Source organism: Nestor notabilis, unplaced genomic scaffold (genome assembly GCF_000696875.1).
Source record: "Nestor notabilis isolate BGI_N333 unplaced genomic scaffold, ASM69687v1 scaffold15148, whole genome shotgun sequence".
NCBI classification, from domain to species: Eukaryota; Metazoa; Chordata; class Aves; order Psittaciformes; family Psittacidae; genus Nestor; species Nestor notabilis.
In genome coordinates, this window is record NW_009940713.1 from 1 (window position 1) to 21,193 (window position 21,193).

Sequence of the window (21,193 nt, forward strand, 5' to 3'; positions counted from 1 at the left end):
CAATTTCAAAGAGATACATCTGAAATGCAAAACAAAACGAAGATCAGAACCTGAGGTCAAAAAAGGCTGTACTTACTCCTTATTCCTGCTTTTAATGCATGACTGGTAAAGGACTTTCACAGCATTCCAGGTTCCCACTGGTCCAGAGCTAGGCTTGAAAATATCTCCAAATGGTGCAAAAACACCACGGGAAGAGGAAATTCCTGAAGACTCCACCAGCAAAGTGTCAGAATTTAAAAGCCATATCTATAAATGAAGAAATAATTTATTATACTGATACTAAATCAGCTGATACAAAAGCCACATTCTTACAAAGTTTCTAACAAAGTGTTAATGGACATAAATCGACATTTTATTATTCAGCACAGTCTGCACAGCCTCTCACAGAGAAAAGTGGGTTAATACAATAAACTGAAGCCTGATTTATCACAGCCACTGTTAAGACCATTATTTCTGTGAAGCTGCCTCTTCCTGTGGCTGTAAGCACATTCCCTTTGGTGGTAACAAAAGAAACAGTCCTGAGTCATCTGTTTCAGTATCAAATGGATTATTTCTCTGATTTCATAGGGGTTTTTTATGAATTAGTTGAGCATATGGTGTTCAACAACTGAGGGCTAAACACAGGGAACTGAAAGACTGCCCACTGGAAGTGCCAAAAATTAAGGATTTTTAGAAAAATCATGATAGTAACGACTGGATGAAGCTAACACATGCAAGGAAAAAGACAACAACTAAAAGCAAGGCTAGAATTTACATACAGCTGTAGCAGACCCTTCCTTGGAAAATAAACCTCTATCATATTTGACTATGGGACTGGCATTCTTCAACCCTACTTGGTCACAGCAATTCACTGGGTGTTTACAGGGGAGTGTTTTGAGAAACCTGAACATTTTGTATCACATTTTGGATCTTATTTAATCTTTCCGTGATTATGCATAATGTGGTGCATTTAATCGCACTGTGCAGAAAAAAAGTCAGGCTTTTCCTCTGTTCACAACCTGAAGTAGTGAAGTGATCCGACTTACCAGTGGAAATAAATTTATACAAGTCCTGAGCCTATATGAAATGTTTATATATTAAATATTTATCATAGAAACCAGGATTTATGCAGTGCCGCTCACTAGAGAATAATCTGCTGCTTCTCACGACCTAATCAGCTTCAAGTAAAACAAGTTACATGATGTTAGGTAGCAGACATATGATATCCCCTGTGGAGGGAAAAAGCCACCATTAACAGGACACATTGTATACGTTGTAATTGAATGTGGCAGTCAAAATTTATCAGAGCCCAAGGCTCAGAACATTACAGTGGAAGCTTCATAATGGAGGAATGAGATATATTAATAAAGATGTCTTGGGAGGGATGGGAGGAGGAGAATCACTTGAGCACATGCACATAAATGATGACAAGCAACTGTGCTTGGCTTAGCAAGTAGCTGTTCACCAGTTTCGCTCCAGTAACTCCTGTACGCATTCATAACCTAAATTGCAAAATACCTCATTAGCTAGGACCATTACGCATAGTACTTTAAGCCAAGTGTTGAAGACAAACACTTGTTGAAGTGTTGGAGAAAATGGGGAAAAAACAGAAGTGTCCTATACACACAAGGAACTGCTAACATGCACTTCCCTGTAAAGGAGCCTCCTGGGATGCTTTTCAGAAAAGGAATATCCTTCAAACTAGTTTAGGGAACAAAGTAGCAACAGCTCTCTGCTCCCTTCAGAATCTTTCTGCAACTTGCTTTAGAGAAAGCAACCTAACCATTTCTTTTCTAACATGGCCTATCTGAAAAATACTTCCTTTTACCAAAAGTGGCCTCTGATACGTGGCATCTGACAGTAACATTCTACCACTTGTTCAGAGTATGTCTTTGTCTCAACAGCAATGCAATAGATCTGTATTAATAATTTAGCATACAATACAGAGAAAGCAAATGCATCTTTGTGGGTGGAAGGACACTTGGCCATGAGAAAATCAACTTCTGAACTACGTTTGATTCTTTAGGCAATAATTTCCTTCTTTTCCTCATGCATGAATTATTCTTTGATCTTGCTTTTGTCTGAATGAACAATCACTCACCAAGACTGTGTTGACTCAAAGCACTTTATAAATGTTATTCCTGGCTAACATAGTTTCAATTTTTGAACTGTGCTTTCAACTGTTACCTACAATGTACAATCTTTCCTTCCTCTCTACCATTTTATACAGCAAAGCCTGAACAACCGAATTCCTTTGATATTAACTCCAGTATGAAAAGAAAAGAACCTTTACAGAAAGATAAATATATAAAGTTTAGAATTCATTCATAGTGCAGATTAATGACGGTTTCTGAAATGACAACATCAAGAGAAAGTGTTTTTTTGCTTGGTTGTTTTTTTAAATCACCTTGTCAATAGGCTTCAATGATGTTCTTAGGGGAAAAGCTCAGTAATGCAAACATCTTTCATGACAGCTTCTTTGTCCTCACATTCAGACCGTTCAGATAAAGATGGTTTCATTATACTTCACAAAGAATAAAGCTTTTTAAGAGAGTTGGGTAGTCTCAACAAGGTACTCATTATGTCACATCTCGATCACTGCAACGTCCCCCTCTCCAACCTTGACCAATGCAAAATTGTTCTGTTCATGACCTCTAAGACATGGTACAAGAATCAGTACCTGATTTACAGACCAGGTGTCTCCCATTTTGTTACGTATTTATTTATGTAATAGGATATCTTCCCACTCCCTCTCCACTCACTCCTGAAATACAAGCTGCACCTTACTTTCAAAGCACTTCACAGACTAATCCCACTCCAAAAAACCATCTTTCAGTCAGTACTGAAAGTCATGAGTTAGTATTCAAACACTCCAAACTCTACCACACACATTTTGGTTTTCACAGGTGTATCTTTTGTGGGTTTATCTATCCACAAAATTACTTACTTACCTCTTTCAAACCCATCCTTTTTATAGTACAGAAAAAAAAATTGTATCTATTAAGATGCTGCTGTACTGACCAATAATGTACCATTTTGCTTGTGTTTTCCTATCTCACTATCCATTTGAGGTCCACATCTTATTCTTAGCTTGTAAGTCATGCAACTTCACCATAGGGAACCCTTCAACAGTGGAGCAAAGAGAGGAGGCAAGTGATTCATCTCTTAGTGAATGTGAAGAGGACAGATATATCTTTAGGATAAATAAGGAAATCTCCATATGTCACTTTTTTTTTTCTTTTCCTGAAACAAAGACTTTTATTTACTGTTGCCCTTTAAAGAAAAAACAACAACAAATAAGTACTATACAGCTTTCAGGAAGTTGGTTATGACCAAATTAAACAACAGAAACTCATGATATCTGCAAATAACTCTACTGGTAATGTTAAGTGACACAGGCAGAGGAAAGAAGGAAAGTGAGTATACATAATATCTGTGGTTTAAAAATATACTAAAAAGACTCAACCTTAATTATCACATACAAAGACTAAGCTGTGTGCATTCACATATGTAAGCACAAACACTGTGAATAAGAATGTTTGGCTTGTTGCCAAAACAAACAAGTGGGACAGCTGGTCCATGATGCATCAGTGGTTAGACCACTTGTCTAACTTGGCAGTGCACTCACAGACTCAAGCACCTTCTTTTTTTACTGTTTAGCTGCTTGCAATCATTAATAAAAACAGTGCTTAACATTACACTTGTCTCCACAAGGCCTCTGAGTCCTAAGATTTAACCCATGACACCAGAACACCTGTTGGTGTGTGTACAGTATCTAGAACCTTACCCTGGACATGAGTAAGGGCTTTCTGATGTTAAACACACAAAAGAAGTATTAATAGCTCACTAATAAAAAGGAAGAGATGCCAATCAGAAGCCAGCCCTTATGCTAATGCAGCCTGCTCTTCTAATCAATACACTGGCAAAAAAGCAACTCAGCTATGACTAATGGCAATCTGCTAAATAAGGTGATTTTTCTGATAGAAAATAGCCAGCTTGTTCTACACAAGCCACTAGATTTAAGCATCAGAATATTATGTAACTTGGAAACATGTAAGCTACACAAGGGAAAAATAACAATTTTTAATGACTTCTCAACTAGATTATACACAGTGACAATTCCCAGCCTGCTATGAGAACTTATTTTAGCATCACAGACGAAGTATTGCTCAGTGGTTGCATAAATGTCATCTTGGCATTAAATTTATTAAAAAAACCCAGACACCTCAGAATCTGGATGTTCAGAAATAATAGAAATTGGACAATGTATATATAAAACAGTTTATTTAACTAGATTGCCTACCTCAAGAAAGTGCACCTGTAAGTTTATCCAGGGCAGGAATCTATAATCATGTATTTTTTTGTGTCTATAAATTACTCATACAAGCTGCAAAATTACTGCCTATATTTAGTTCATGACCAAAAGAAAACATTCCTTGTCATACCAAGTATATAGTATTAAGATAATTCCAGACCCAGATTCCTTTCCATCTTAAAAGTTTGAGGAATTTATCTGTCACTATTTAAGTATCAAGCATAACCAAGTTTAACAGCATTAGAACATCAAATATAATAGGCAATTTTATTTTTGTTTGCACTTCACTTTGCAATGCAATGTACTGACTACATTAGTAGCCTCTGCTGACTTAAGACAGTATTTGTGAAAGATGCTACACAATTTGATGAACTTCTGGTGATTAAACATAAGAAGCACTGGAGCAAGAATATATATAAAGTAAAAACCTTAAGCTTTATTTTCTGAATACAAAACACAGTGTTATTTTTCTGCTACTTGCAGTAAATCTGTAGTATCTTCATTACTGTATTAATAAAGAAAATTTCTCTATATATATCTACCTTGATTAAAGTCCAGGGGAAAATTTCTTACCTGGACGTATCTTTTCAGAACTACTTCAAGAATTTGAATTTGTTAATTTTCATTAAACATACAATCATGAACAGCATAAATAATACATTTTAGGAGCTGGGATTCATAGGCTAAACTGTTTTTCAGTAGGATAAAGTTTAAAAAAAAGCATCTTACCAGAATGTAGATTTTTCCATTATGCCCTTTTAAGGTGAATCTGAATGTGCTTTTTGCAGAGGACAATTCCACAAGACACCGAGCAACCATACTCTGTATGAACTGAGACCTGTTTAAGAATGAACCACTTATTATACGTTTTCATTAACAACTACATGGGCAAAGTCATTCGTATCAATGCACTGCAAGTAGATTAGTATCTCCATACTGTTGATTGCACTACATCCTACAATCTCTTTTTAATGAGAGATGGGGCTTCTTTCTCTTTCTCTCCCTCAAAAACAGAGGGCTTTCTATTTCCTGCAAAAAGATTTTTTTTAATAGATCAGCAGTCTAAATTGCTCCACACCCTTTATTTTTACCAACACCAAATGTCAAATGCTGAATAAAAGCTTTTCCCTATTATATTTTACACACATGAACATAAAGTTCAGAATGATGCACATATTTCAAATATAGTTCACAAAGAACTGTGACTAACACATAGTACATGATACAAGACAACTAGATGAAGTTCTGTTTCATCTTAGTCTTAACTTTGATCTGAATTACTTGAAAATTCAAGTATCTTACTTCCAGTTCAAGCTTTACTTAACTTTACATAATTTAACCTTTCATTTCTATATTTAGTCATGCAAACTTCAATAGTTCAAAATAAGTAAGTATTGGATTTTGGCTTATCACCTAAGTAGTGTACACTGAAACAAATTATACACATTCTCTCTCCTGCATCACACACAAACACACAAAGACAAGCAAACAAAATTGTATGAGTGACTTCAGACTACATTTCCTTTACAGTGCTTATTTCTGTGATGATTACATAAAATGTGACAGCACTTTTAAATTATATGTAATTATTCAAGAAACTAAAATGTTACTACATTTCTAGCTTCCCTTCTAAAACATAAAACTCAGCAAATTATCTGGAGGTTTTCCAATTTTTGTTACCTGGGTGTTGGGCTGAAACTTTCCTCAGACGGTTGAATAATCACCTCAGTGACATAATACTTAATGGTATCTAAAATGACAAAGACATTTTTCCAGTACAGTAGAATAACCGACTTGTTAAGAGTACACTGCAAGTCAGTGTATCACTATAGTAATTAAACTTTTGTTCAGCACTCAATTAAAAGGTGCAGCAAGTAGTCAAATTCTGCTTTGGTTTGGGGGAGGAGAAGCAAACAATAAGAGAAAACATACATTGCCAGAAGAAAACTGCTCTGAGCTAATTACATGATCAGCAATATATCATTCATATCGATCCTTGTTTAATGCTGAGAACAATCATCTTGAAGCAAAGCAAGAGCTCAAGCCAAACCTGAAAGATGAATTGAAAGAACTTTCCTAAAGCACTGAGATCAGCACAGCTTACATAAGTATTTTAGTACCCTCTGCTGCTCAGTAATGCTGCAGTGAATCACAAGAGACAGTTTTAATAACAGCACACACAAGGGAATAATTTTCTTCTTTGCTCAAAGAGCAGAATAGAAGTTCTTTACAAAAATTGCACTAACTCAACACTAATACTGCATACATTCTGAGTTTCAATGTAATTGTTCCCAAAAAGCTCCACTGAGACAGCCTTTAACACTAAATAGAAGCATTTGAGTACAGAATTTCATCCCCATCAATAAAGTCAGGTCAAACATGATCACATTGAAGCTCTGGGTCTATGCTACAAATACAATCTAACCAGAGGGCCAGCAAAACAGGTTAAACATACACAGTAGTAAACTCATTCCACTAAGCTTTAGCATGTGAACAACAGTAAAGATTCATCAGTTCCATAAATTTTAAGGGTTGAAGGGACTGTGTCATCTGATCTCTGTCAACACACACCATTAAAACTGGATGAAAGCAAGCATTTCAGGAAGACACCTGATCTGTTTTAAAGATTCCAAAGGCAATCTCACCCTTTCTCCAGATAAGTACTACACTTTTTAATTACCCTCTGATAGGAATTTATATTCTACCTCTAAGTTTAATTTTAGTCTGTTCCATGCTGTCTCTAGTCCTTAGAGACAGGAGGAAAAGAAGCCAATTTACTCACTCTAGCTCCCCAGCTGTTACCCTGAGTAAGGTATTGGTGCTACTGCTGCAAGGGCATCGGGAATTAAGGAGATGTTTGCCTGCAGAGAGACAAAGGGTAGCATTTCCAAGAAAAAAATCACACAAGTATAAGGAGATGGAGTTGGGGAATTTCAAAGGCTGACAGGTGAATTTCAAAGGCAAATCTGGCCTCCACAGCTACACCACTCTAATCCAGTTTTATCTGGCACTGATATCTGCTCATGAAGAAGCAGCAAAGCATGACAGTCAAGTCTGCTCTGTAGTCTCATGCCACAAAGAGAGTTCTGTCTAGACTTATACCATATATTTCTGTCTAGTTTTTGTGTCTGTTCTTTGAACTCTATGTAGATTTCCTATAGTACTTAAGAAACATGGTCAAAACAATGCATATGCATCTAACTTCAGCCATGTTTGCAGTCCAAACCAAATGCCTGCACATCTACATGGTCTTTGCCTGTTCCCATACCCACTGATCACATCAATTACTGGCTGCTACAACTATCTGAAGGCTAGATTAAGGCATCTATTCCATTACTCATGAAGGTCTGTGAAGCTCTTTTCCAACCACTGCTTTCCCAAAGTCACAACCTGCTTTGTTGGCTTTCAAACATCTTACCTTAAATTTGGTTTTATTAAAGCCTGTACTGTTCACATGTCTGTGCAGGACAATCAGAACCTTTAGTAACAGAAGACCTGTCTTGCATCTCTTCATGACTTATTTCTTAAACAGGCTTGCATTTTCTGAGAAGTTTTTATATTCTCCAGATCTCTGAACTGAGCCAGGCTCACACTGACTGATGCAGTGGAGTACAGAGAGAATGAAAGAATGAACCCTGCTAGTAACAGTCTTAACATTGCTTCTCTTCTGTTAATAACTGCCTTTTAAAAATCACTAGAGACTCATCTTCACACTACTTCAGGTAAACCCTGCTGATACAATATAATGACAGCTTTTAAACCAATAATCTCATCATCTCATCACTGAATGATGATGAGAGATAACCTGTTTCTTTGACAAGGCTTCCTTCCCGTAAGACCAGGCTGGTTGTCAGCAATCACATCCTTAGCTTCTAGTTCTGTGTTATCAAACTATGAATTAACCTTTCTATTCTGTAGGACTGACAGGTGTCCTTTTTTATTGAAATTCTTAGTAAACTGGAATCATACATTGAGTCTTCCAAAACCCTGGAATTAGCCAAATGCACCACAGAAAAAAGGATGAGGAAAATCCCTAATCCGTTGTAACTCACTTTCAAGGTCTAATGGTGGAAGCAACAACCTCATCTGTTCCAGAAGGGAATAAGACAAACACACATGAATCAGCCTTATACCTTACTGATAAAACTACTTTCCAGAGCTTTTAACCTCCAGTGCTCAATGGCTGATGCAGTGACGTCTAGTTAGGTTTGTACATCCCATACCTGATGATACTGTTTCTCCCAGCATTGTCTTGCAGCGCTTACAAACTACTCTGGTATTTTCCTTTGATTTCTGTAGGACAAAGAAATGTCATTTAAATGTCACTCAGTTATTCTGAAAAAGGAATGCATAATTTTAACATACTCTCCAGAGTACGTAGTGAACTTTGTACTTGTTTCTGTTCTCTTTATGTTTACATGCACACAGATTTGCACTGACTACTTTAGCTTTCTACACTTTGACTTGCTTGCAAGTTTCACACTAGTTTTAAAATATATACTGACCACATAGTACAACCTGGAATAGCTAACAGGAGAATCTCATAATGCCGAGTGACTGGATGATAAAACGACAAGGTAAATTTGATCGTAAGAGTAAAATAATGCACATGAAAAGAAATATTCCAAAATATATACATAAAATACTATGATGCAATGTGACTAGCATCGATCACTAAAGTTCTAACCACTGTGGACAGTTTTAAAGGAATACCAGTTCAGTGTTCAGCCAAGAGCAGAGAATGTCCGCAGAGCATTCCGAATTACTAAGAAACAGCTGAAGAACACACCAAAGCATGATATTCCAGAAAGGTGTGGTGCATTCTGTTCTTGAAGAACCCCTTTCCCTCAAATGAAGCCAAACCAGAAAAGGCATTGACAAAGAATAATTGCCAGAGATGCGAAATAGTTTCCATTTGTGGCAAGCGAATGCACATAATGGGAGAAAGTATGAAAGACAGAAAGCTGAGGGTTATCACTGAGATACATAAAATCACAAACGTTTAGGAAAAGCTGAAGAGGAAAAAAACTTTTACTTTCATAGGTCATACTATGAAATTATAACCTGTCTTGTATCAAAGAAAAGGTAAGTGTCACACAATGCATAATATAGTTTGGTACTCATTACAGGAAAGTATTTTTCATATTAAAAGTATACACAAGTTCAAAAAGTTTTCAGAAATTCAGGGGAAACAAGGTTCATCAAGGGCTTATTAAAAACAAAGATTGTGGATAACATCTGGTTCAAGAAGTCTCTACACTGGCCAAAACATCACTTAATACTTGCCTTATGCTTATGCATCCAATACTGCCCATTGAAAAAGACCTCATTTCTGAGTGAACCTGTGATCTGCCCCAGTACATACAGTGTTAATATTTAAATTCAGTATTAGTATAAAGATACAAGTAAGCACAACTGCTTCTTTAATACAAAGTCTACACTACAGAGCTGGTTCTGTGTGGGTTTATTAACCTGGGTGCAGCACAGTAAATACAGCTCTAGTCTGGAAACAGTCTGTATATATAATCACAATGATGCTCCTGGGTTAATAAACCCTTCTGGAGCTAGAAATCCTGAGAATGTAATGAGAAGACATCTAAACTGGTTTTTTAAATGTGGTCTTCATATAATCAACTTTATTGTTCATGCAGCATACAGTGCATAAAAATACCCATGTGTATTTAAACAACTACTGTTTTATTGGCTTGGTTTATAAATCCAAACAAGTCATTATCAACTTCAGAAATCATATTGCAGCATATGCCTACAAGAATAGTATCTAAATTTAGCATAAATTAAACTAGTTGAGGGGAAAAAGCTCCAAACTTATCTTTTTCAGCAACCTTTGTAAAATATGGTGACAGTTTCCATGAACTGCACAGAATACACATGTGCTCTTCAGGAAGCATGGTTTCTCTTCATCACCACTATCACGCTCTTTAGTATTCAAATTTTAAAATGTATGATGCTGATGTGTCAGACTGATGTCCAGAACTAACTGTGGTGCTCTGTGGCTTTACTACACCACAAAAGTGGAAAAAAAAAAACCCCCACAAAAAAACCCTAGCAATCACTATGAAGTGAATCCAATGGCCTTAGCTATGTCAGCTATACTTTTCATCTTACACAGGTAAGTTTTAAGCTATGTCCTGTGGACTTTCAGACTATGCAGATTTCCAAGCACAGTTATCCTAGTAAAAAGGACGGACGGACGGACGGACAGAAGGAAGGAACGAAGGAAGGAAGGAAGGAAGGAAGGAAGGAAGGAAGGAAGTGTTGTTTGTTGATTTATTCTAATTCAGGTGCCCAGGAGTACATGTGGTCTGTAATTAGACAGGTGATGAAAGAGATTGTAGACAAGTGAAACAGACACCCTGGGCCCATTTTTCAACTACTCTATGGAAAAGTTTAAGCACTTCCTGCTGCAAAGATAGGGAAGTGGTAAACAAGGGAGATAGAGGAGATATACACACCAGTCTGGACCACTAAGTAGGTTGGTTGTGCTTAGTCTAACAATCTGCACTAAAATACAGCCAAATGCCAGATCATATATTCAGGAACAACAGGGACAACAAAGCCTGTGATGAGAACATAAAGGAATACTGGAAGGAATAAAGGCATAGTGGAAGACAGCAAAAATCAGAAGAATTTAGATGATGGTAGCTAACCAAACCAGAGTTACAAATGAGATGCTACAAAAGAAAGGACAAATATAATCTCTGACTGCATGAACAACTGAATAGTTGATACAGATGGAAAAATATAATATCTCCAGAATTAGTGAGATGATTACTGCAAAAATGGATCTATAAAGTATGTTAAAAATTTGGAAAACTGTCTGGAAAGCAGCTATGAAAATAATTTATAGAAAATAAATACACTTAGAGATAAAAAGAGATACAGAGTTGTAATACTTAGTGTGCATAATTTAATAAGAAGGCATGAAAGAGTCAATACAAGTAACCACTGAAACATCTTACCAAGGAATGTGATAAAGCTCCCATCATTTGAAGTATTAAATCAATACTGGACATCTTTCTGTAAGTTATAGCTCAGACAGAACTGATGGATTTGATGCTGGAAATACCTACAGAGTTCTCTGATCTGTACTGTGTGAATAATAAAATGAACAGAAAGGACCACTCCACGAAAACCAGAAAGCATCCCACATGGAATGTGAACTTACAATTACAAAGTCCTGCTTGTTCCTCACAAGCCAGGAATCAAACTAAACACCCCAGAGAGAGCCTAATAGCCCCTGTTAAACCTTCAGAGAGCTGCCTATGTTGGAAGTATAGACCCTTTGTTATGGATATCAGAAAAGGCACTTGGTTCATATATCCTTTCCCAATTCCTACCTTGCTACTCCTCTCAAACACACACAGTAAAATTACTTGTTTAACATGAAGAGCAAGGATAAGTAGACAGGGTTTTGTGAAAACCAGTTTTTGAGGCTGGTAAAAATATTTCACAGTACAAGTATATAGATACAGTACTTCCTTGAAAGCTACATCTTGTACGTTTTTTTGTGACTACAGTCACAGGTGCTATCTGAGAATGTGCAGTATGGTACCTAAAACCACCACTAACTCATTGTATCATGCTTCAATGGAAAAAGCAATAGTTTTAGCTTGACTAATTAAATCAATATATCTATTTGACAACTTGCAGCTGCTGGCAATCTGCAGATGGAGGTAGATCACCAGCCTAATATTTTCTGTTTCTATTCCTAAGGATCCCTGATACGGTGTCAGGGAAAATATTTTCCCCAAGAGATACTATTAGGATGCTGCGAGACCATGTGACATTTAAAAACTATGTTACACCAGAAGACTAATAGATGTGAAAAATATGTTTGCAGTGGACGGATGCTGTCTTGGTCTCACTGGAGGCTGGAAAAGATTGTTTAAGCATCTCTGGTACATTTCTGCTACTATTTTGGTCATAGGCAAACACTTTCCAAAGAACTGCAGAGCAATTAAAAAAAGAACTTTCATACTGGGGCAGACTGCAACAGTATTCTCTGAAATGAGAACATTTATGCCAATAGCAATCTATCTTGCCTCTAACTTTTTATTACTCTTATTATGGAAGAATTTTCTGTTTCACTATGAGGGTTTTTTTCCTTATTAGTTCAGTTTCAGCTGGATCTTACACTTCTGCTATTTACATGGCAATCTAGTGATGTTGGAAATAAGCAAACACAAAACTGAAAATTCATTGGAAGTGTGAAAGATGTAGAAAGAGAGATTTGACACAAACAAGGAAAGAATTCTCAACTTCAATGCAAGTTTAGGCAGCAAACATGAAAATTCATCACACTAAACCACTATTGTATGCCTCTGACAGAAAATAGCCTCCTCCCTTATTCAAAAGTTCTGCTGTTTTCCTGGTTTGACCCACGCGTCAGTAACATCTTTGTCCCACATCCTTTTATCATGTTTCTGTCTCAAAAACAACCCTATTCTGGCAAACATTCTCTTTGGTTGATTGAAGAAGTATTGGGCAGACTGCTTCCCCGTCTCTGGGCTGCAATATGAACTCCATGCACCCTGCTTCTTCCCATCTTTGTTCCCATTGTTCTAAGACCTCTTTTGAGACTAGTCAAATGTGAGATAATTCATTCTGGGGACCTCTGGCAGAAAGCATTGTCCTCCTGGAAATTCAGAATCTTCTGCTCAGTCTCCTTCTTAAGGACACTTAGAAAAAATAACTCCAACTGCCACAGAGTTAATCCAAATTAATCTGCTTCTCTCATGCTGATATCCTTTCAGGGTATCAGTTCTTATTTTCCTCCTCCCATATTCTGCTTTTCAAAGAACAAAGGAACGGGAAACCAAAGGGACCACAGCTGCAACACCTGCAGATATGGACCATAGGACAGAACTGTTCCCCAAGCTTGGATGCATTGCACCATCAACCATTGACCTGTGAGAATCCCAGTGATTTAACAGGGGATAATACAAATCCCTAATGATGATAAGCAGCAGACAGGAATCAGTCTCTGGAGTTACTTCTCAACAGATTAGAAGTTTCATGTTGGGAATCTGTACATAGCTAGTCATCAGCTGTAACGGGCTTAAGTTGCCAAGGCAGCAAGGGTTCCCATAATGGTAGAAGAATTTCAGTAATTAGGTTTAATACATGGTATTGGAAGAAAAGATAGTATCTACAGGCCCAACATTTGTCAGCACCAATACAGACAAGCATGGATTAACAGAACAGACTTTATGGAAATGTAGGCTTTGGTGAACTACCTGGATGTTCTGGTAGAAGATTATTGCTTGACCTTTTATTCAAGTGCTAGATTTCCAAGATGAGTAAAGCACTGAATTTTCTTTCTTCATGGGTTTTGTCCTACCATTGAAACATCTACAAGTAGCCCTACAGTTATTTTTTTTTCCCTAGGCAACAATAAATTTGGGTGTTTCTAAGCCAAATGACAGTCTTCTTCCTAGAGAATCAGCCCTAGGAACTATCCCCTCCTAGAACACCTCAGAAGCATTAACATGAAGAATTATAACCTGGGGTGGCAAGTCCCTTTCACTAGACTGAGCTAGTCAAACAAACTCCATTTCCTTACTATATTCAAGAGTATAAGACAGCCACATCTGGACCCAAAACACATTTTGATTTTTCCAAGTCTTTCTAGAGCTAAAAAAGAAAAAAAAAATAAAAATTCACACCTTCCTTTGAACACATTTATGCTTATGCATCCAGTCACAACTTAAGAAGAAAAAAGCAGTGTAACTCTGGTTTCCTCCTCATTCTTCACTCCACTACCCTCTGACAAACACCTACCCCTTTAGAGTTACTATCTCACTAATGTTGGTGGTCTTCAGTGGGATATTTTTTTGGGGAAATATTTGGGTTTAGAACTACATAATTTAATAGTTTCTAATTCAGTCTATAGGAAGAAGTTCTTCTTGCATATCTAGGTCAATATCAAGACCATGGTGCATTCTTTAGTAAATGTAAATCACAGCTTAGAATATTTTCTAGTTTCTGTACAAGAGAATGTCAACAACTCCCTATGACCTTCAAAACAGCTCTATACTACATACAAATTAAATAAACAAACACGAAAAAGTTTTCTACAATTTAAAAAAGACCAAATACATTCACTTAAGAATTATTCAAACAGAACACTTTACCAAGTTAGAGCGACTCTGAGAAGTATGGTGTCCAGTCTCTGAGCAGCACATGGGAGATTCAGGCACATGTGATTCACTTTCTGAATTCAACAGAAAAAAAGTGTCTCCAAGAAAACAGTCACCATGCTGAGGGCGCAAAGTGCTTGTGGGAAAGGGGTTGGGGTGACAACACCACTCTTCAACTAAAGCACTCCAGTTTTCACTTGGTAGAGGAAGAACTCTGAGGAATTTCCTAAGAGGGAAGAAGAAAAAAAATATTTCAATAGATTATATTATTTTCTAAGACACTAAAAGAGAGCTTAGACTCCTTACAAAAAAGCGGGAAGTATGGCATTTTCTCAAAAGGAAGTACTTGAACCTCCTTTCAGTCAAAAGCACTTTGTTTGGATGCTTTTTGAAAAAGCAGTGGCTGTGTGTTTCCTCCCACGTTTGTGATGAAGCATTTCCCAAGGGTGAATCTCCGATGCTCATAAGGCAGAAATTGGCATAATCTCTCTTGAAATGCGTCACATAGCAAAAATAAAACAGTTCTAGCCAGTCGTGAAAAATATAACAATGGACATTTTGCAATTACAGTTATTATTACTTCTTGTAAAGTTCCCTTGCACCAAATGTTGATATAAAACCTACAGAAACAGATTGCTGCAACAGCAAGGGAGAACATGTCCTCTGAAGCCCCTCAAAGTCAAATACCAGACTTGGATAAAGCTAAATTCTGACAAAAATACCACAGTATATCTTCACTTTGGAAAAAAAAAAAAAAAGTATAACACCATCTTCACTTAGATTCAGACTCAATTTTCAGACGTCACATACAAAATAAAACTCAAACCCCTTTCTCCTGAGACTTTGTATAGACCAAAGAAGCTGCTCCAGGCAATACCAGACTTCGCTTTCATTATCGGTTGTACTGGGATTTTGCGTGGCAAGGTTTTGGTAGATGAGGGACTTCAGGGGCGACTTCTGTGAGAAGATGCTGGAAGCTTCCCCTATGGTCTGATGGAGCCAGCGCCAAATGGCTCCAAGACAGACCCACCACTGGCCAAAGCTGAGCCCATCAGTGATGGTGGTAGCGCCTCTATGGTAACATATTTAAGAAGGGGAAAAAACTGCTGTGCAACAGCAGCCAGGAAAGAGAAGTGAGAGTATGAGAGAGCAACAGCTCTGCAGACACCAAGGGCAGTGCAGAAGGAGGGGAGGAGGTGCTCCAGGCACAGGAGGAGATTCCCCTGCAGCCTGTGGTGCAGCCCATGGTGAGTCAGGATGTGCCCCTGCAGCCCATGGAGGTCCATGGTGGAGCAGGTATCCACCTGCAGCCCATGGAGGACTCCACACTGGAGAAGGAGGCTGTGACCCCATAGGAAGCCGTGCTGGAGCAGGGTCCTGGCAGGACCCCATGGAAAGAGGAGCCCACACTGGAACAGGTTTGCTGGCAGGACTTGTGACCCTGTGGGGGAATCCACACTGCAGCACTCAGCTCCTGAAGGATGCACCCCATGGAAGGGACCCACGCTGGAGCAGCTCATGCAGGACTGTCTCCCATGCGAGGGACCCCATGCTGGAGCAGGGAAAGACTGTGAGGAGGCCTCCCTGAGGAAGAAGGAGTGGCAGAGACAACATGTGATGAACTGACTGGAATCCCCATTCCCCGTCTCCCTGCGCCACTGAGGGGAGGAGGTAGAGAATCCAGGAATGAAGCCCAGAAGAACGGAAGGTTGGGGGAAGGTGGTTTTAAGATTTAGGGTTTATTTCTTATTTCCTACTTTGATTTGATTGATAACTGTCCTGGTTTCAGCAGAGATAGAGTTAATTTTCTTCCCAGTAGCTGGTGCAGTGCTGTGTTTTGGCTTTAGTCTGAGGACAATGCTGATAACACACCAACGTTTTAGTTGTTGCTAAGTAATGCTTACCCTGATCAAGAACTTTTCAGTGTCATGCTCTGCCAGTGAGGAGGGGCACGGGACGCTAGGAGGGAGCAGAGACAGGACACCTGACCCAAACTGGCCAAAGGGGTATTCCATACCACAGCACGTCATGCCCAGTATAGAAAATGGGGGGAGTCACCTGGAAGGGACCGATTGCTGCTCGGGTCGGGCTGGGTATTGGTCAGTGGGTGGTGAGCAACTGTATTGTTCCTCATCACTTTTGAAAACTCATCACTTGGGTTTTCTGAATTCTCATTTCACTTTATTTTTTTGTTTCCTACTGCTATTATCAGTATTGTTATTGTTGGTATTGTTTCTATTATCATTATACTGTACTTTAGTTTAGTTATTAAACTGTTCTTATTTCAATCCACAGGTTTTACATTCTTCCAATTCTCCTCCCAATCCTGCCTGGGAGGAAGAGGTTAGGGAAAAAAGTGAGTGAGTAGCTGCATGGAACTTAGGTACCAGCTGGGTTTAAACCATGACAATAATAAATTGTATTAATTTTTCCCTGAGTCTATTGTGCTTGAGACAGTAATTGGTGAATGATCGCTCCCTGTCCTTATGTCCACTCAGGAGCCTTACGTTATATTTTGTCTCCCCTCTCCAGTTGAGGAAGGGAGTGACAGAGCAGCTTTGGTGGGCATCTGAAGCCCAGCCAGAGTCAACCCACCACCAGCCTTTAAGAATTTCTTCATGATAGAAATAAAGCCTTAAAGAATTAGTTTACATATGAGCTACACTTAGCATAACTGGAAGAGGAGAAAGAAGAAAGAAAGTATCCCAAAATCTTTGCTGCTCTTAAATCATGGAAAAAAAAATCAATCATAAAAGAAAAAAAAAACAAACCCAAAACAAAATATCTAATCACTTCCTCTAATGTGAGTAACGTAAGAGTACTGGAGCAGACTCCAAAAGCATAACCCCAACCTCTGAAGAGCTGCCAGATTCATGGAAAGAAATAGACTAAGCCAGGGGATTTCAGGAAAGGTATAAAGTCCATTTTCTTGCATCAAGGAAGAAGCACTTACATTTAAGCCATTACTAACACATTTCTCTAATCTAGTCTTTAAAATGATGGCTTCCTCTGCAGTCTCTAATGGTAAAAAAAAAAAAAAAAAGGCTTTAGAATACATTTTGAGGGTTGGGGTTTTTTTTTCCATTTTAAGCTAAATTCCTCTCACTTCAACTGAAGACTACTGCCACCTTCTTTGTTGCAACTTTTTACACATTGGAAGTCTTGCATCTTCTCCACAGCCTTATCTAAACTAAATCCCATTTATGTCAATTTCTTTTCAAAGGCATAATTTTCTAGACCTCAGTTTTTTTCTTATTATAGACCCTTTCCTATTAATTCACACTTCAGCTAGTTCCCCCTCACACAGTTCTGTAACTTCCCTTCGATCACACAGCCTATGCTGCCACTGTCATATTCACTCTCCCTGGAGAGACCAAACACAAATTATGTAGCTAAAAGTACTGACTATGCTCCTGTCTTCCTTTTGGAAGTGCTGGAACAGAAGGTACTGGATACACTGACAGCTCTACTCTTCTACCTTTGTCTTAACATTTTTTAGTGATACCATTTGAGGGGCTCAGAGGTTTCCTGCAAGGAGCCGTGAAAATGCCTTCTTTTCCTTTATCAAAAATTTTGACTGCATCACGTTATAGGATGCAGAACAACCAAAAGATGTAAACTCCATGCATATGAATTTGATGTGCTGAAATTCAGGAAAACGCCCACTCAGAGACAAAAATACAAAAGTGCAAAATGTTTTGAAAGCAAATGTTACTGACTAGAAATTAGAAGTTTCATTACTCTACAAATGTATCAAAATAAGACATATTACTAGACTTTCTGATGAGACATTTCGGAAGAGAAAGTCAGGAAATCCTTATTCAGTTACATTAAAGCCAGTCATAAATCCATACGTATGATAAGAAAGTAACAGGAGTTTACAAGAATATACCACATTTTTATTACCATTATGAATATTAGGAGTGACACAGACCATAAAGGCTGCAGGTGTACCTCTAACAGTTCTTATATATCCAGCTGAAGCTGTCAAAATTGTTTATCAAAAAAGACAGAAAATGCAGCAGCTTTTCATTAAAATTCTCATTCATTCTGCAGACTTTGTAAGGAAGATAGGTAAGGCTAAGACACACAGCTAAGAAACAGCTCCTGTGTTTCCCAAATTCAGCATCCCTGAACTATGTGGAGGTTGGCTTTGCTTAACAGATAGAAGGGAGCTGTGGTCAACATCCCCATTCTGAGCAGCCGCTCTATAACTCCAGCATGATGACAGAAGGGAATTTATAAAAGACTGAGCAGAACTGAAGAGGACCCCTGAAGTGCAAAGGAAGAAAGAAGTCTAGGCTCAAATTTTCAGTTTTATTCTCTTCAACATATCAAAGATGTCAATAGCTAATAGTCTGTGTATTTTTTAAATGAACTATGAACATCTGCAATATTTCCAAGCCAAAATGTTACAGCTTTTTGTTTGTACCGCAAAGCCAGAAGCTATTATGATGACTGCAAAGAGATTCTGTAGGAACAAAAAGCACAGCTCTCAAAACAGAAATTTTACACATAGGGAAGTCCAGCTACAAAAGTCCAGCTTGTCACTTAGAGACTAGCAGGAAAAGAAGCCAGATTTCCCAGGTTCCAGGGCAAAGCACCAACTCCCTTTGTAAGGTACTTCTACTTTCCAGACAGAATGAAATCAAGAAATAAATGAGTAAACCGTGAAAAACTGTTTCAGGTAATTTTGCTTTTAGTCATCCATAGTGCTTCAAAGGTGTTCTCATCTATCAATTTCAAACTAAATACCTTTCAGGTGTCTCTCTAAGTACACACAATAACATGAATACCAATTACTATGGCATTTACCACTATAAATACAAGACACTGCAGTACTCACCGGTCTTTTACTATGATGTCACCACATGATTGACAGTAAAAGACATAATTCTTCTGGGATTTAAGGCTCTGCCTCAGAGTAGAAACCAAATCTGTAGACAGAACACATACTAGTCTTAATAACTGAGTAAAACTTTCAGACACTTGTACAGAAAAATCCTGCCAAATACTTCAAACTAATAAAATATAAGAATCTAATAAACAAATCAAATGCTGACATTTTAAACACAGCCTTTATTTTCCTGTAGAAGCAAGTACTGAGATTTAGGAAAAACTTGCCATCTCCACCTCATGCCCCATATTGATACAAATACATGAATAATTATTTTAAAGGTGCAAATCCTCTCCACAGGTGGAGTTGAGGTATTGATATCATTAGAGATACTACAAATTAAAATTCAGTGCCACCGTTTTTAATGGTATTTTTGCTAATCAGTGTCTCTGCAGTAGGAGGATACATCACAATATGTAACCCAAAATAGTCAGAGCCTGGGGGTGGAGGCGGGGGGGAAGTGCACTAATTTAAAATATTCAGGCAGGTAAGACAGCAACCACTGTGGTACCACCTGAGGAACAGAGAGTGAGCAATACCCTCTGCAGGCCAGCAAAGCAAAAACAGTCTCACAAAAGCCAGCTTAGACAACTTTTCCAAATTAAAAAGGAGCTATAAAGCCTCCACAAATCATAAAAAAAGATGACGTGGAGAAAAGCAAAACTGTAAGCCTAGATCTATATATGATTATGCTTTGAGCTGCCCACTTTCTCAAACTTTAGAATCAAAGTATATTCTCAGCACTGGCATTCAATATTTGAGATTCAGATTGCAACCACAAATGAAAAGTACTTTAAAAGGTTGCAGAATTTCATGGAAGAGACAACTGGTTTTCCATACTAATATAAAATATTAAAGGTAACTAAGGTTATCCGATACATGTACCAATCACCATCTGCTTCGCATACATGTTTTTCATTGGAATGACTTTCAAAAGTAAATTTTTAAAACCTGATCTCTGGTCTTTTGAAGCATGCCTCATTAATTAAGACACATTAAATAATTTTTGTATAATTAAACTGTCAAAGTATATGCATAATTACTGATTAATGTAAAGATACAACCTTGGCATACCATAAAATCAAGAGTATTCCACTGTGTTTCTGGTGCTGAAGCCATTATTGTACATCACATACTTTCTTGGTAATATCTACTTCAAAACCACAGAATGACAATTTTGTGTTATTTAATATATCTTTCTGTGTCACGACCTATTAAATAAATCTAAACATATTGAGCTTGGATGCTAGAATGAAATAAAGTGCCAGCTATACTACCATGCAATCACACGCCAGATCTGAATCGGCATCATGGAAATAAAGAAGGTAACTTTGCCTGTGTTATCTGCAATATTAAACTCTGCAAACTGAGGCTGTGAAAACAACAAGCTTCAACAAAAAATCACAATCCTCTATAATTAAGTAGCCTGTGGCAACCTTAGCATGATAGCCTGGATGAATCATGCTACTGCATTTTCATCTAACCAAAACTAAATAGGAGAGAAAGGAAATAGTTTAGAAGTAATCTGGGAAAGCACGGGGGAGGAACTGAGAGCAGTTCTCAAACTCCTACACAGAACACTTACTCAGCAACTGTGTTTCCCTTTCATTATGCCACTTTCTGCGATTTTCATTTTTTAAAACTGACAGTCTTACTAAATTTTACCAGTTCCTGTTTAAATCTTCAATTCAGAGCTAAAGGGCGTTTTAGAAAAAACAACAGCATGCTTCTTTGCAGTGGCATGTAGTGACAGGACAAGAGGGAATGGCTTTAAACTGGCAGAGGGTACATCTAGATTAGATATTAGAAATAAATGCTTCCCTGTGAGGGTGCTGAGGCACT

General features: G+C 37.9%; 1 protein-coding gene across 1 annotated transcript; it reads right to left on the reverse strand.

The window, feature by feature from the left end:
- Positions 1–76: 76 nt before the first annotated feature.
- UBE3D (ubiquitin protein ligase E3D) lies at positions 77–19,391 on the reverse strand (the record flags this gene model as incomplete). The annotated part of the gene is made up of 7 exons (XM_010020501.1): positions 77–246; positions 1,498–1,596; positions 5,024–5,132; positions 5,975–6,044; positions 8,518–8,587; positions 14,449–14,680; positions 19,301–19,391. Coding segments are annotated over 7 exons (841 nt in total), but the record flags the coding sequence as incomplete, so codon positions are not given.
- Positions 19,392–21,193: the final 1,802 nt, after the last annotated feature.